The 17,697-nt window shown below is 39.4% G+C and overlaps 1 protein-coding gene across 1 annotated transcript in view; it reads left to right on the forward strand.

The window, feature by feature from the left end:
- GLI3 (GLI family zinc finger 3) overlaps positions 1-17,697 on the forward strand; it is a 135,855-nt gene that overhangs the window by 56,353 nt on the left and 61,805 nt on the right. The window contains exon 4 of the mRNA XM_026035001.1: positions 13,787-13,992. Coding sequence (XP_025890786.1) covers positions 13,787-13,992 — 206 coding nt within the window. The remainder of the gene's footprint in view (positions 1-13,786; positions 13,993-17,697) is intronic.

A 17,697-nucleotide genomic window follows, 5' to 3' on the forward strand; every position in this document is an offset into this window, starting at 1 on the left:
GTCTAATCCTACAGATTCATTATTACAACATTTATAATAAATAGTAGTAGTAGAACCTGTAGTTCACAGGTGTTTGTAAGCTCCTGGAGACCCCACACAGATTAGGCACCCAGGCAGAACATCCCAAAGTCCGTGAGCAAGGTATAGGAAGCTTCTGAAGGAACTCATTTGTCTACCTTTTGAAAGCGTTATTTATGAGGGACTGTGACCGTTAGTGTTAAGGATCAACAGAAAATTAGGGAGTATTTCACATGAGGGAGAATTCCTAAACATATCCGATTTAAGTGGCTATATCTTTAAAGATACACATCTTTCACTCCTGTATCTCCAGTTGTAACTCAGCCTAGATTTATCATGGCTTTTTCACTGGCCTGTGTAAGAGAAGATTGATAGTCTAGTCCAGTTTATAGAGGCTACCAGCACAAATAGCCCCATTTAACAACATCTTAGACAGTTTTGGTGAGGAGGGCAGAAATCAAATGACCAGGGTAATCAGATTGTTCTCTGCTTCCCCATGGAAGTTCACTGTCCATGTACATCGTCAAGACAATACCAAGAAAGCTTGCATGGCTCATCTCTGTCATGTTTTGCTGAACTCATTCTGTGGACATCAGACTCCTCTTTTGACTCTTTTCCTAGGAAATCTGTTTATACTCATGCCCTTAGATAAAAATGAATATTTTAAGTGAGCAAATGTGTAGGCCATCCTGCTGTCACAGGATGATGTGTCCCTTGATGGTCAGTCTGTTCCCTTTGAGGTTTCCATCTGTACCCATAGTTACCTGCTCTGTTTAGAGAAGTAATAATAATTTCAGGATTCAAACAGTACTTTTATTTTAAAGACTTCACAATTGTATTTCTGTTTCTCTAAAATTATGTAGCCAGAACACTTGTATTGCACTTAATGCTCATTTCTCACATACTTTTCCCTGTAACTGCAATAGAAATAGCTGGGGTTCTGGAGATAAACTTGTTGAAAGGTGCAACTTTCCCCTAGGAAGGCTTATTTAAACTCCAGTTTTGTGCACAAATRAAGCAAGAACTGTACTGCCAAGTCCCTTGTTTCTTCTGAAGGTCATGATCTCCTGGTCATTATATATTCAACGGTAGTGAGAATTGACTTGTACTGCAGGTTACGTAGCATCCCAATGGTTTTCAGTGCCTGCAAGATCAAATAAGGAGACTGGCCTGTGTGAGAGAAAAGTTCTTTGCTTGACATAGGAACATGGTGTTTTCCTGCTCTGATTTGGTTGCACTCCAGTCAGTCAGTCCCCTCAACTGGGTCTTTGATACTGGCAGAGAAAATAGAGGCAGTGATTAGCAAAAATATCTCCTTTCCTCCTCCTAACTTGCATTTAAGGACATTCACCTTTGATGTCAGATGTGCTTAAACAGGCTGAAGAATCCTGCTGCTCTCATGGGTGCTGATGCTGTTTTCTCCCTTGTCTGCTATTTGCAGTAGTGCTTGGAGGATGGGACAACATTGTCCATCCATTCCCCAACAAGCTGAACTTAAGGAGAGCCTGAAAACAGACACAAGTTTCTGTGCATCCATATGCTTTTTTTTTTTTTTTTTTTACTTTGGATAGTACTTTTAGTTGAAAAATTGTAGCTGGGACTTTCCCTACTCAATAATAGTCACTAATTCTTGTGGATATCAATTTTGGGCTGTCTGCTAATGTTAGCATAGGGATGAGAAGCAAATCCAGCCATAGTTCAGCAGAAGTGATTAATGTTGAACTTTCACATTGCCATTTCTGTCACGATTAGAGTCCTTTAAAGTTAGAGTTTTAGTCAAACGTTCCTTTCACAAGGAAATGTAAGTAGAAAGTACAATATGGGTGTTATTCAGTAGCTGAATTTGTCTTTTGTTATTTCCAGCTTGCTTTTATTTTAAACATCTCAAGATCTTATTTTATCATATAATATCAGAGTTGAAACCAAAGCTATCTCTTTTCCCCTTTCTTTTCCCCAAATCTCTGTTCCATAATATTGTGGATGTGACCTCTGATTGATGTTGGAAATGAAACGTGAGGAGTTTGTTTTGTTTCGTTTTTGAATTTGGAAGAAGAATGTTCTTGGCATCACAAAACAGACATTGAAGAGAGTGCTCATTTCAGGTAACCTGAGAGGCTTTTCAGGTCCTTTGCTGGCATAAAGAACGCCTTCTTTACTACTACCTTAGCGGAAGGAATTAAGGGAAGGAGAGAAGCTCAAATTTGCTGAAACAATAGTAAGCATAATAGTCTCAAGTGCTGGCTGGAGAGGGCTTATAAAAGTGATCCAAAGAGTTAAATGAGGAGAGAGAGACTTTATTAAGAATTGGAGAAGCCCATTTCTCTAAAAATATAAAAGCATTAATTTGGGGGCAGTGTGTGTGTGTGTGTGTGTGTGTGTGTGTAGTGCTCATTGGTTGAAAATAAATATTTTTTAAGGAAAACAGACTACTTATGAAATTTATATATCAGTCAGTTGATTTCAAAGTTTGATTTTACTGTCACCCATCATACCTATCACAAGAAAAAACTTGGCACGAGTATAACATGACTTTTCTTGAGATTTAGAACCAGAATCAACCTCCTCTTTCTGATCAGATGTTCTCCCTGGTGGATACAGTAACGTGGTCCCCACGCTACAAGAGTGGACTCCAGTGAACAAAGTTGAGTTCTTCCCCAGCCAGTGGTGCTGTTTGCATCGGGAACAGCAGAAAGATAAACCAGGAGTAATTGCAGAAAATATTCTACCTCTCTTCTTTGCTTTGTGCTGTTTGGATGTTTTCCTCCTTTTCCTACTCATGCATATGTGTGTATGTAGGTGCACTTTCTCTTTTGTGCCTAGGGACTTCAAGGTTATTTTTTAAATACCTTCAGGCCTTTTCTGAGTGTTTTTGAACCTGTGCACCATTCAACAGCCTGCTTGCTTGCACAGAGCTCTTCTCTGATGAGGTGTTTGTCATATGCACCCATTGAAGCTCCAGTGTACTCAGCCCTTAGAAAAGCCACTATTTGAGCRTTTTTGTTTTCTTTGTTGAGCTGTTTATTTTGCTTTCTTCCCACACAGTTCCCGGGCCTCACTCTGACAACTGCTTTTCTGCATGAATTACATTCCTCGGGGCCGCAAGTCTCCTAATTCTTCCAGTCGATTTGATTCCTGCCTGTGTGATTAGTCCCCTGCTCCAGCACAGAGTTGGTCTTTGCCAAGCAAACTGCTTGCTAAGTGCCTTTAACATGAAGACCTAACTACATTTTTTAACCTCATTAGTGTGTAGGGCAGTGCTTCATTCCCACTTAATAACCTGGCCGCTGTTGAATCATCTCTCGCTCTAAAACAGGTTACAMAAAGGTTACCTAAGTTGTCTGGTTTTCTTTTCATGTGGCTGTGCTTTTGCCAGATAGCAGTGTTTTTATGTACACGTCCAGTTTTAGCACAAAAATYGCTGTTTGAAAGAAAACCCATCGATTCTGTTTAAGGTAGATATGTGGTACTGAGAGTTTTTGTATTTGTATGTTCAAAAAGATTCCCAGCATCTTTTTTGAAATAGTGACTCTAAGTAAATTCACCTATCAGAAAAAGTGATTTTGGGGGAAAAGGGAAATAGAGGATTTGAGGAAAAGATAAAATCCTTACTTGTTTGAGCTTTTAGGCACAAAGATCTCATCTTACCACTTTAAATACACACTTGTGCTGTAATGCTGGATTTATACCAATGTAGCCATGGTCTGCACTGGTCCAGCTTGTTCTGTGGGATCCATTTTTAGTCAGACATCTAATCACTGAAATTTAGATTTCAGATGCAATTACCTATAAATTTAAATAGAGAAGATATTATGGGACTTCCTTGTAAATGCACTAGAAAAATAAGTTTCCTAAGAAGATAGTGTCAGCAGAGGACGGAGTAAAGAAAGCAGGCATTGGGTCGCATGCCACTTGTGATGGTGCATTTGTGCAGTTGCATAGCAGAGCCACTCAGAGGGTGAGACTTCATGATTAATGGTGTTTATTCTTGACAGAAGCCTCCTTTATTTATCTGCAATACAGTTTAGTGATTTTATCAGTCACCTGAATGAAAAATATTCAGTCATACCAATATTGCAGTGTAAATTGAGTAGAGTCACTTTTTATTATATCTTTCAGCCTTATCATCTGCACAGTAATTTTCTAGCAGGGGTTTGATATAGAAAGGCTGGATTTAGCTGTACTTGACACAAAGCCTCTTCAATTTCCCCTAAAAGTTCAGGCTACTCTTAGAAATGCGTATAAATATATATATATAAAACCCTCTTATCCAAGCAATTTCAGGATTTGAAAGAATACAGATAAAATGCACAAACCTGGATGTGAGAAATGTAGTTAATGTGAAAACACCTAATAGCTCTGAGGCCACTGGTGAAATGCTCTTTAGTGTTTAAGCTTGTGGCTTAGTGCAGTTCTTTTTGCATGGCTACGTAGTCTGACTTTCTTCTAATCAATCATCATCCAACTCCAATCAGCATACAGGCAGAGCCTATCGTTCATCCTGGTTGTAATTTCAGAGTTGAAGACTATAATGGCCACATACAGCACATTAGTCACTGCGATAACAGCTAGTGGCACTCCTGAGGAAGGGGGAGGATGGGGGAGAAGGGGAATAAAATTCTTCTCATTCTCCCAGTGCATTAKTGAAATAGGAGCAAATGTTAAACAAATGTTTATTCAATTAGCTGACTTAACAGCATTAAGTGTGAGAAAGCTGGTGACACTCCTTTGACCTGCTTTTGTGGAGGAAGAGAGGAAGGAGAAAGGGAAGGAAGGAAGGGGTAACAGTGTGCAGGCCAGATTGGTGTATGCCCACATATTCGTATGATGGTGCCTCTGTGGCTAAACAGGCCTTGCCTGTAACCAGGAGAAGACAAGAATTTGAATAGCAAATGGGACTACTCTAGAAAGAGGCTTGAGGAGCGCAGAAGTTTGCCATAGGAATATGACTGTTAATCCGAACTATTACTCATAACAACAGCCATTATTAGGGTGCTGTAGACATTTTAGATTTTCCTGCTGCATTTTGTGCGACAGCATAGTTTAAAGATGGAATGGCATGTGGGAGTCCATGACATACCATCCTGTGGAGTGTTGCAGCAGCACTCTTCCTGAGCTTATTTGACATTTGCTGCTAACATGAGTGTATTTTATACCTGTGATTGCGTTGTGCATCACGTATAACRTTGATGCATTATCCTCGATGTATTAATGACAAGTCTATTGATTGGAGCCAGGTGAAAAGAAGAAAAGATTACCAGCACTGATACTGGGTATGCTGTGTAGGTATAGGATCCATCCCCAGTTCATAGAAATCAGTGTGAACTGAGTGAAATGAAGCTCTCCCAAAAACCAATGGAAATCACAATATATTTGGTTATCCCATTACTTTTGTTTGCTGTTTACATTACTCTAATGTCTAATAGCTCTGTGCAGGGTCAGAGCTCTGTTGAGTGCTGTGCAAATATAAAGAGCTCTTGCAGGAAGAGCTCCCATCAAACTATTGAGGCAAACGAAAGCCAGTGAGTCTTGCTGTGATTATTTTAGGTGTTACYAGCTCTGCTGTTTTCCTAACCTGTTCTCTGAAGATTATCCCTTGTCCCTCAGCAGGTCAGGATGTGTGCCCGTGCCATGTATACAGGCTGATAACTCTGCTCCARCTCACCCAAATTGGGCTCTCAGAATTTGCACAGAAGTGGTTAGAGTTAGAGAAATACTTGCCCACGCTATTAGGGGGGCTTTGATTTCTACGACGGCTGTCAGCTAGGTAGCTGGGGACGATATAAACTTCACAGCCACTGCAAAATTTGCAAGTGGCATTTGAAGGGAGTAGTTACAACCAGTCACGCTTCTGTATATTTGCACTCTTTATTTGTACAAGCAAAGAAATTGCTAGGTAAACCCATATAGTTCTTCCGCTAGTTGCCAGTTCCTTTTCAGCGTTACTGAGAAGGATTTGAAGGAAGAAGAGGCAGTGATCTGAAGGGCCTGACAAGCTGGGACATCCCATAAGCCAAAGCCAACTGGAAAATGTTTCAGATATTTTGGGAGGTAGATGACAAGCTGTTGGCAGAATGGAAGGAAAAAAAAGAAAAGGAGAGGCAGGTTATTATATTGAGGCCACTATTGTGGAAGGGTGAAAATAAGAAGTCTAATCTTCATTTGGGGAAACATTGAAAAATSATACTTTTTCTAATGTGTTTTGCAAAAAAAAAATCCATCAAAATTTTATCTTCATACATTTAAGGAGCACGTGACAAGACTTTYGAGTCAAGACTTGCTTAATCAAGAAATGACTATACTTTGACTGGGGGGGCCACAGTTTGGGTTAGTTTGGGATAAAATTCAGTGTTATTTGCTGAGCTGGTGCACCCAAAATATCAAATCCTGGAATTAATATTTACTGTTTATTAGAGTGTAGCTTCTTTTCAAGTCAATCAACAAACTTGTGGCTGTTTTTATGGAACAACGGAGAAAGTATGTAAAAAGTCGGATCTGCTTTCAGGCAATTCATCAGTTGAAAAATAGGAATACAGTCAGTGACTAGGAATTTGGTGCATTGATTAATGTAACCAATATTTTAACTGTAACTATGTGATGTTAACACTTTGCAAAGAAGGAAAGGTGAACCAGAGTAATATTCTTTTGCTGTGGGTCATCAGCTAATCATCTTGCATAATTTCCAGCAGCATGAGTATCTCTTGTACAGTCGCTTGTATCTTATTCTCTTCAATGGTACATTTTAACTTTATGAGGGAGAATCACCTTACTCTAATCCAAAGTGAGCTTACTTGTATATCCTATGAATTTGCATAGTATCTCTTAGTTTGACTTTTCCATGTGAACTTTCTAAATACTTTCCCATAATTTTATGTTTGGGAAACAGCAGGAGAGGAAGTCAATAGACRTATCCGAGGTTGCACAGCAGTTGAATGATGGAACCCAAAATAGAACTGTGTACATTAAATCCTGATCTAGTACCTTTTATTTGTAAATTAGATATTCCCTGACCCATTCATTTATATATGTATATCTACTCAATGGAAGGTTGTTACAAAATATGATTTATGACTTTGTTTTGGGTTGAAGCCATTGAATTATTTCCCTATAATGACGATAGTTTCAGGATTAAGTCTGGAGGAAAAGCAGGCAAAATACTGACTAGTTTAATAACAATAATGTAGGAAATCAAGGTTCTTTCTCATGTTAGGAGTTCCATGACTTGCCATGTTCTTCATTTACCAACTCCTTCATTTTCTGCATTAGGAAAATAACAGAAACAATGCTCACCTTTTTGTAGCATTTGGAGCTCCTTCCCATGAGAAGAGCTCTGACATTTCCATGTATTCAGTTAATTGTATTTCTTATAGCAGTATAAATAATTTACTTAGATTTCCTGATTCTCAAAATGCAATACAACAGCATTGAAGCAGTGATTTTTTTAAATGATAAATTTTAATTAAGAGAATTGACTGCTTATTTTGAGACATGATTTCTTAAAACAWTTAAATATGGAAATGTATTATAATAATAGATTTCACATATATTTATGTTTTTGATTGTTTATAAAATCAACTAGATGTGCAAAGAGAAGAAGACATGAGAGATGTGAGATGCTATTTTAAAAACAGTCAGTGCTGACCTCTTACTGTATTGAAATGAGTGGAGGTTTCACTGATGGCTCTCGAAAGACTAGAATTAGCTCAGAATTTTGTGCTTATGAAGATCTTATCCATGATCACTTAAAGACTTCTTCAATTAAATCAATGGAAAAGTTGTCATTGATTCCTTTTTCTGTAGGATTGAGCCCTACAATAGCTCATTGTTTGACTCATTATTTCCATGTATTGTTCAGGTGTATAAGTAGCTGCCTAAGCCTTGGTGTCAGACACCTACATTCATGTATGTACTTGTACCTCTGAGGAATAATTTGATCATTTCAGCTAATCACAACTATTAGAATTGGTCTCATTTTATGATGAAGGCCTACTTTCTTTGAATTGAGTTTTCCTAGTAAGAAAGCCTWATTAGCCAGTTCTAGACTGCTTGTGCCAAGAGGTCAATCTATACACACAACTGCAGCATTAAGCGAACAGTCATTTAATGTGGGAGGTATTAGAACAAGAATTCACCTGCATGCTTAGAGGAGGACTATCTAAGTATAACAAGAAAGTACTTATTGTTAGTTCATCCTCCAGGATCTACGAGAAACAAAAGCATTCATRTTTTGGGGTAGCCATCAGAAGATTACTCAGAAAAAAAATCATAGGTGATGTAATGAGTTTACCATTTTTCAATTCTCCCGGCAGCACCAAATTGAACAGATATCAAAGAAACAGCATGGATATTGTTGGTGTGAGAGTTATGCCGTCAATGCTCGCTCCAGCACTGAATAACGTACTGTTAAATGATTAAATATCGAGGTTTGAACTTTGACACTTTCATAATACACTAAGATGGATGAAAAGGCAATAATAAATTAGGTTATGTTACAATTTTTCATCCCACTTCGTTGACAAGCTTTGTTCTGTGAGATAGATTATTGTTCCATCTGTAACCTCAGCTCAGTGTCATATTTACAATGTTATAGTTAAGGATCACTTGCTGTTTTCAATATAAATGTATTTTTCAACAGATTCATTAAAGAGACATTTAAAAATTTATTACAACAAAACTTGGCATTAAAATTTCCGGTCTTCGAGTTATAGTTTCCTCTAAAATCAAGAAATGTTTAAATCACCATGATTTTCTTTTAAAGATAGCTCGTGCTTAGAAGAGGCTTTTATCTAAGCTCAGCTTATAGCAATTTGGAAGCTGTTTGTGACAGATCACTTCTTTAATACCAAACCAGCTACAGAATTTTGATTCAGGTTTTTCCAGTGATACGGATCTTTGCAGCTGTCCTGAGGGCTTAAATTTTTAGAGAAGACTACTGTTATAGGAGCTCCCTCTGACAGGGCTGGAGGTAGTATTACACTGCTGGGCCCACTCTACTTTACACAGTTGCAAAAGGGGCAGAAATCAGCCTTATTTGCCTTGATGAGCCTCATCTGGGATCTCCACTCACATCCCAGGAGATGAATTCAAGGTCAGTCTGTAGCCTTTAGTCCTGCTCAAAGCTACGTTGTAGTTGTACCTGTCTCTGGCGCTGCCTCCTAGATGGAATAGTCATAAACAGGTTTTAGGATGGACTCATCAGACCTGGCTTATAGGTTACCTGCAGTCCTGCCTTTGGTACTGTCCCCTGGATGGACCCATGCAGTAGTGTTGTCTGCAGTCGTGTATCTGGCCCCATTGCCTTTTACTCCTCAGTGGAGGCCCTGGACCTGGTTCGTTACTCTGCCTTGTTTTGGACATCTTTGCCTTTATGAGAAGTTCATGAAGTATTGCACCAGTAAGTAATAAACTGAGGGGTAGCACATCATTTTGAGTAACAGTAATTGAAGTCTTATGTAACTCATCTGTAGTTCAGTAGTAGCTTAAGAAAAAAAGTCTTTAGTCAAAAGTCAAAAAAAAAGTCTCTAGCTGCAACTTTCCAGGTTTTGATTTGCCATGCTTTGCTGCTGCTATACTGATGTGACTATGTAAATTTTTAAGACTGTGCTTAGGCACCTCTGTAACATTCATCAAGCAAAATGTCATGACTAATAGACAAAGACGCAATTGATTGCCCTTACATTGATCTCATTGCTTTGGCATTTGTGTGTCATTCTCCTGCTGAATAGATGAGATTCTCCAGAGTGTCAGAATCTGGAGAGGCAAAAGTTGGGGATGAGCTAGGTAGTGGCAAATCCTGAGTTAGGTATGAAAGTTGCCGATTACAATACTTTGTCACCCACCTTAATGATGACAAGGAAGGGAGTCAGGACAGAAAGGAGGACCCATGGTGGGCTCTGTGCCTCCACATGGAAGCACAATGTTGTGTAGTATTGACTTTACCATGTCTTTAGCATTCAATTAGGGAACTTGTTTCCTCAGGACTAATCTACTTATCACTCATAGAGGAGAGAAAAAGCATCTTCACAGCCCTGTTCTGTGCAGCTYTTCTTTCACATCAGAGGTGTAGAAGTAATCAAGGTTACTGAAAAGAATAATCAAATCATCTTAAAGTGCCATTATAAAAACTGCAGTGATAAAACACAGCCTTATGATCACTTTTATGCCAAACCAGCAAATGTCCAACTTCAAAGAACTGTTGAAAGTATAATAGGCTGCGTATTAAATTTAAGTGGAGTTGCCAGGATCTTTGGGGGTAGACCSAGAGGTCCTGATGCTGAAAAGAACTTGCATCTGCTCACCTCCCTCTTTGAAGTAAACCATAGCGSTTTAAGTGTGTTGTTTAATAGAATTACCACATGTGTGAGATGTTAAGCACTTGCAGAGGAACTTCACTGGGTCGTGGCCCAAATGCTGCAGTGATGACTGCTACAGGGAAGCAGAGATTGGATGCTGCCAAGTGATGGTTAAGCACAACAATGTTACCAGTTTATGAAATCTTCATGAAATCTCCAGGTTTTTCCTCAAGACAAAAAGCCTTAGCAGATGATTAGCTGGACACTCTGTACAGGCTATGATGCAGAACAAGTTAAAGCTCATGTGGCAAAGAAAGGCAAGCCTGAAAATAAGTCCCAAGCTTACAAGTGAGGCATCAAGTTCCAAGCAATATCACTGCAAATATACCTGCCTTTTTTTCTGATGAAGTCTCATCATATCCCATCAAGTAGCCTGACTCCCTGCACTACTCGTAGCACCCCAGCTACTAACTGAGTACATGTAAGGTCAAAATTATGTTGGGGACTGCCACCCGCTTCTGGTGTCTGTCACCGAGTAAGTGTTTACAGAGCTGAGCCTGATCCTTATTATTTGTTTGTTATTTATGAAGGACAAAAACCATTCTTTATTAGTACACAAAGCCTGTAGCGGTTGCAATATAACATTAGATGCAGTGCTGGAAAGAAACAGCTCATAGTGTGTGTGTTTGGCTCTGCCATTTCTAAAGGCCACCTTTTAGTCCCAAGAAGGGTGTTAAACAAATACAAAACAACAGATTCTAAAGATATCCGTGATGAAGTTTACTGTGGAAGGGRAGGAAGAGCAGAAAATGTCTCATTTATTGGAATAAATCAGGAGTGGCCCAGACTGTGGGAGCTGAGAGCAGATGAAGGAAGGAGGGAAAATGAGACTGCTGTGAGAGGAGAATCCAGAAACACAGAGGAATGAGAAGTACAGGCTGGAAGTGAGTGAGAATTTAGCAGCACATTAAAATCAGACATTGGAGAGATTAGCAGACATCAGAGCGGAGAGCTGGGAATTTTATGTGGAATCTGATGACTTCTTGTTTCTGCTTCAGATAAAACTGCTTGTATACCTGCTGTTACCCAGATTGGCATCCTTTCTTTACTGTCCTCAGAAAAATGTGAGGAACTCAGAGCACTGGAGAGAGGAAGGAGCAAGACTGAGGAGAAGCAGTTGAGTCCCAGTGTCCTTGAATGGCTCCCATTGGATCTGGAGGGAGAAGCGGACAGCCTGGCTTTTAATCGTGTTCCCGCTGCCGCATTTGGCCGCTGGCCAGTTGCAGAGTGAATCATTGAGAATAATGTAGACTTTCAGCCTTCTTGCAAAATCCGTTGGAGAGTTTTCGATGTGCACCAGATAATGTCAGGGCTCTTGCCCGCGTTCTGTTTGGATTTTTAACAGGTTTTGAGTTGAGCTCGCTTTAGAAAAAATAATTTGTAAAATGATGTGAGACGAAGCTTCCAAACTTAGTTTCTTCATTACTGATGTATTAATTTTCTCAGTCTAACCAATCAAGCTACTGTATTTTCTTCACTGTGGGGATAGGAAATTTGCTCTGTAATGTGATATCCGACTGTGGTATTTTTGCTTCTTACATCACCATGAGCTTTCAGGATTCTGTATTCCACGCTTAGTGTGACAAGGAACCACAAGACGAGTTAATTCCTCATGACTATTCAAGTTTTACAGTACCAATAGGAATAAAACTTGGTTTCAACTGTAAAACAAAGAGGCTTCAAAAAACATAAAGAGTCAAGGTGCTGTGAGGAAAGCAGATGCCTGTTTTGCACGATGATGTAAAACCATTTCTGGTTCTAAGGGCATTTAGAACACACTAAATGCTTATTGGTGTCTGGCTGGGTTTCATGTGGATAATTTGCCTGGATGCCAAAGAAATGATTTTGTTGCCAGTGTCTGTTTTTAACACGCAGAATGCAGCTGTGTAGCAAACTCTGCAGCTAGGAGGTACTTTCATATGTGTAAGGCTAAACAGGCTTACCTTGCAGAAAGCCTTATGAGGGCAAGAAAGACACTAAAGCCAAATAAGGAAAGGAGGGGGAAAAGCATAACAGGAAAAATCTTTATTCCTCAGATTTTATGAGGCCTCATGGATTTTGTTCCAGAGAAGTTGGTGTCCTGGTAGGAATGCATCACTTTGATCTATGTCCCACTCATTCATTAGAGTTTCCAAGCCAATAGCAGGGCAGGATTGACTCTTGCATCAGATTATGTTCTGTTGGTGACGGCAGCTATCCCCATTGATCCTGGTATGTGCATGTTAAAAGAAAAAAAAAATATTTCTTGTTTTATTATTCTTTATAAGCCAGCAGCATCAAAGGAACAGGCTGCCCTCACTGCTCTCACAGCTGCTGCCTGTGTCTGTGCTGCATATATGCTAAATTAATTGGAAAAACAGGGACAAAAAGGCATTTAGTTCAGGTCAACCAGTTGGGCTACAGCAAATGCGCAACAAGCTCAACCATTGTCTTTAGCCAAAGAGCAGGTTGGCAAGGCCAGGCACTCCAACCCCTTCCAATGAAATTTGGACTCTGCCCAGTGCCTTTGGAGCCTGACTGCTGTGATAGAAGGCTCTCCATGCAGGGCCCAGGCGTTGTTGTATCATCCGGGTGTGCGGATGCAGGAAGGGGGCTCTGAAAGGTTCTTTGTCCTTTATCAGCTGTGGACTCGAGCTTTGGTCCATCACAGCTTCGTACATTGGATCTGAGAAGGCAGCACAGCTCTTTCTTCCTAACAATGATGTTGCTCATTACTGTGGTCTTGTAGAAGGCATCAGAGAGTCTCTGGAGCAACTCTAAAAACAAACATATGGGGCAATCTTTGTTCCTTTGCCACTAAGTTTTTGGCATCCTTCATGGGAAGGGACATCAACAGGAAAAAAGCTCCAAAGGGCCCGGCTGTCTTAATGGCTTACAAGCTTTGGGCTTTCTGAAATTATTGCTGTATAAATGTGTAATCTTGCACTTCCAGGAAGGGTAGGTTGGCAAATCAAGGGAGTAGGCAGAATGTAACTCCCAAAGCTTTTTTCCAGTAGACATGTGGTTGTGAGTGATTCAGCATTTCAGTATGTCTTCCAAAGCGCAGCAGTAATTAATATGTGGTGTATGGGGTGCATATTTCACACTAATTAAAGTCATTTTCTGCCGAACTCCATGGGGAAAAGGCATTGAGGGATGTAAAGTTTAAACCAAAAATAAGCTCATGTTAAAACTGGTCAGAGCAATGCTGCTTATAATGGGTACAGAAAAGAATTCATTTCCTATTCATTTTCCCTCCAGGCAGTTGAAGTTAGTGGAAGTTATTACATGTGCAACCCAGTTGTTATTTTTTTGAGAAATGAATGTATGTTACCTGTAGACTACTTTCCCTTCTGTGATTGTGACCTTGAACATACAGATAACCTCTCTGACTTTCTTTTTTTTGTTTTTGTTTTTTTTTCTCTCCTCTTTTTTTCCAGGCCTTCTGCCTTATCTAGTAGCCCAACATACTCAGATCTTCCGTTCATTAGAATTTCCCCGCACAGAAACCCTGCTGCAGCGTCCGAATCTCCCTTCAGCCCTCCTCATCCTTACATTAACCCATACATGGACTATATCCGGTCACTGCACAGCAGCCCGTCCCTGTCCATGATCTCGGCAGCCCGCGGACTCAGCCCAACAGACGGTGGGTTAAGACAGGCTTCCTGTTTTCTGTCATTGTAGCGACTTAAGTTATATTAATCTTGTCAACATTTTTTYCCCCCTCGTTCAAAGCAGCTTCAGCAGGTTTGTCAGACATATTCATTATGTCATAAATGTTTCAATACTTCATCAGCCTATCATGGCTCATTTGTACCTTTCACAAATGTTGAAACTTAAGGGGGGAAAAAAAAGCCTTGCCTTATTCAAAATTTAAACTGGAAGGGTGACATGTGTCTTGAAACATCTTTGGGTTTTGAAGCCACCTTTGGGCATGATTCTCGTCTTCCAGGAAATGAGAAGTGTTTGCACTGAATCAAAGCTTGTTCCTCATGAGAGTAAATCATTGTTAGACCATGGAKTTCCTCACATGGGAAAGACTTATTAATTAAAATAGTATTTTTGAATTAGAAAGCTTCTACTGACTTGTTAAATTTAATCTATAGTTCTATTTCAATTAGAAATAGTAGAACTACTTCAGTTTACCCTGAGCAATCACCTGACCAAATGAAATGGCACTGATACAAAAGAAGTCAGTGGTGATCAGGTTAGCCCTGAAGTTGATACTGTAGGTCTTGGTGTGACCATAACTATTTCCAGGTTATTTGAGAACAGGCTAACCTCTGCAATAACTCTGGCACATTTTCTATTGACTTCATTGGGAATTTTGCCTAAGTGAGCAGTGAGTAGATTTGCAAATGGGTAAGTTTTTCAATAACACAGTGGCTGGCATTTCAAAATTGCAGTAATTGTGAGAGAGAGCTAAAACATAACAGATTAGCAAGTAAGCATGTAGGGAAGATAATTAAGCTATTATTTTAACTACAGGAAAGATCTTCCCAATGTATGCAGAAACTTACAAAACAGAGGCAAACTGCCTTTAGCTGAAATTGAAAAATGAGCAGTACACCCTATCCAAACGGATAACTAATTAATCCTCACTTGTAAGAACATATAGCTTTACAGTTAATCCATTAGTTATGGGCACATACTCTTATGAGAATAAATTTTAATGACCTATTGTCAGTCAAGGTATATGGCATGGAGTTGGCTTTATGGCAGCGCTTTGGAAGTTTTATGAATCCTAGCTAATTCCACCTCTTTATTTTATCCATTTTTTTTAAAAAAAGGTATTAGAAATTCTATGATTCTAAATAGCTTGAAGGAACAATTTGGTCAGAAATGCGCATTTTGACTCTGGGAACATTTTGATATGAAATAAACATGATGTAGTTTTATGGTATATATTGGGAAAGCTCTTGAAGTGTATATTTTAGCTTTTTAAAAAATTTAATATATGGAACATTTCACAAGTGTGCCTTCAATAAGCTTCAGATCCCATTCCTGCAGATTTTTTCCTTTGTTGAATATACACTTCAGTTGCAAAGAAAGTTTCTTCGTACAAAGAAATGAAGGAAGGAAGGAAATTACTTAYGCCACAGCTGTAGGATATTATCTTAAGTTGCTTCCAGGTACTCAAGGCTCAATTTACTTGCACAGGCATATAGGGCCATTTGAGATACCCTAAGGTATCCAACCTGGCATCCATCTAACATTCCAGGAGATGTGGGTCTCCTAGAGGTTCTTTGCCATGTTTGGCAGGCCTGTGCTAATAACTCAGAAATTCTAGGGTTTTTCTGTATGGAATTCAATTCGACATTCAGATACCTGAATTTGATCATCTACAGTATAGACTTCTCCCTCTGGCCTTTGCCTATTTTGCCATTAAAGGTAGCAGAGATCTAGTCATTGAGGTCAGTGGAGCCTTAGCGAGTTATTCAGTTTGCCCTAACGTGGATACTCCCATTTTGCAAACCAAATCTGGAGCTCAGTCATACCTACAGTGATGGTAACGTTCACCTGATACATATTAAGTGTTTGGTGTCAATTCAGGCTTGTGAAATATCTTGTCTTGACTCCAGCTGCCAACTCAGAAAGGCAGTTTTCTGTTTTAAGGCCTGTCTCATGCCTGCCAGCCTCATGTAGATATTCTGGATACTCGGAGCTCTCAAATGGTGCTGTCCACACTTATACGTGGACAACACAGTTGAGCGTGCTCTGTCTTAATGAGTAATTGCTCAGCCTTTGATGGCTGACTGTATACACAGCTTTAGCCTTTCATAAACGCAAGCTAAACTTTAAATATCTTTAGCTTCTTTCACTGAGTTTTAAACAACTATRAATTACTTCTCATTTTCGCTAGGCTCACAGTTCATCTGTGATCAGTTACTGCAGCCCAGGTGCTGTGCAGCAATTCATGAATATGCAGAAACTTAATTGTGTGTCCGAGGCCTTGGAAATATTTCAGTAAAATAACCTTTTTATTGAAAAATGTTAGATTTATTCTCTGGATTCTATAGATTGTTTTGTATGCCAGTCAGGTATAGAATAGAATTACGTATTTTCAGGTATAGGTTCCTATGGCCAGACCACAGTGTCTCACATGTGATGATAGTCCAGATTAAGCTTTGGGCRTTATTCAAATGGAAATAATAAGAAAGTGTGATGTAAAGCAGGACGTGCAGGTAATGTGCTGGTTGCATAATGGAGAGCCCCGATTAAGTCACATACCATTTGAAATTTGAAGAACTGTAGGCCATTCTTCTAAAAGTCCTAGTGAGATTTCACTACCTGCCCTAATTGCTTTAGGCCAGTGTATGACTGGGCTCAGTCTGTAGCCTCACAGATCTGGGCATGGCCAGGAGCCAAAACAGTCCGTAACGTAACTAAGAAAAGTTTCACGCTCACTAAAAATCTCGGGAGCTGTAATTAATGACAGCAGTGTGTGTTATATCTTACCACCTCACCTGGCCCAACAGAATGAGTGGCCTGCAGTGGGCCAAGGATTCCCGTGAATAACACAGAGCCTCAGAGTTTAGGTTAAGGACTCGACTTTTGATATGGAGCTCRTCAGTGCCTGCAAATGCAGGGACACAGGAGCAAGTTCTGCTCTTGTGCAGAAGTAGAAGCAAAGTTGAAGCTGCCCCAAAATAAACTGGGGAAGATGCAGGACTGCTGGCCTCTCTCTAAASTGCTTGTTTCAGTGCAGAGGGAACTGATTCTCTTTCCTGATGCAGTCCCCAACATACCTCTGGTAAATTTAACTATGTGAATACTTATATTAAATACCTTTTCTTTCTTTTTACTTTCTTTTTTTTTTTTTCTTTTCTGAGGGACAGCCCTCCATCCATTCGTACAGACATATATATGTTTTTGTAAGTTTTCATCTCTGTATATATAGTTATAAAATATCTCTAGTGATTTAAATAGTACAGCTATATCCCATTTACCCTTCATTTACCCTTCATGCAATACATCATTTAGTAGGCTAATTTTTTATGTTTGAAGAAGGTAATAAGGAATGATCTTTAAAGAACACCAGAGCATTTCTCGGCATATGGAACATTTAGTAACGTAGTTATTTGCTCACTGCCTGTTTTCTGCAGTAGTTCCTTTTCAAGGTTTCAGCCAATGTTATTGTTAGTTAACGTAGACACTTATGTCAGAAAGCTCAGGAAGTATTTTAAGTGTGTCTGGAAAGATACAGGGATTGCCTACTACTAAGAAACTTCAAAATCAGTGTTTCAGTATGAKGAGTTACTCTTCTATAAATTTGGATTGTATATTTTTCTTGGCATTTCATAGAAAATGACAATGGCTGAAGTGGATTATATTTAATTTAGAAGTCAMT

The sequence above is a fragment of the Nothoprocta perdicaria genome, unplaced genomic scaffold, assembly GCF_003342845.1.
Source record: "Nothoprocta perdicaria isolate Ctin4 unplaced genomic scaffold, notPer1 scaffold_154, whole genome shotgun sequence".
NCBI classification, from domain to species: Eukaryota; Metazoa; Chordata; class Aves; order Tinamiformes; family Tinamidae; genus Nothoprocta; species Nothoprocta perdicaria.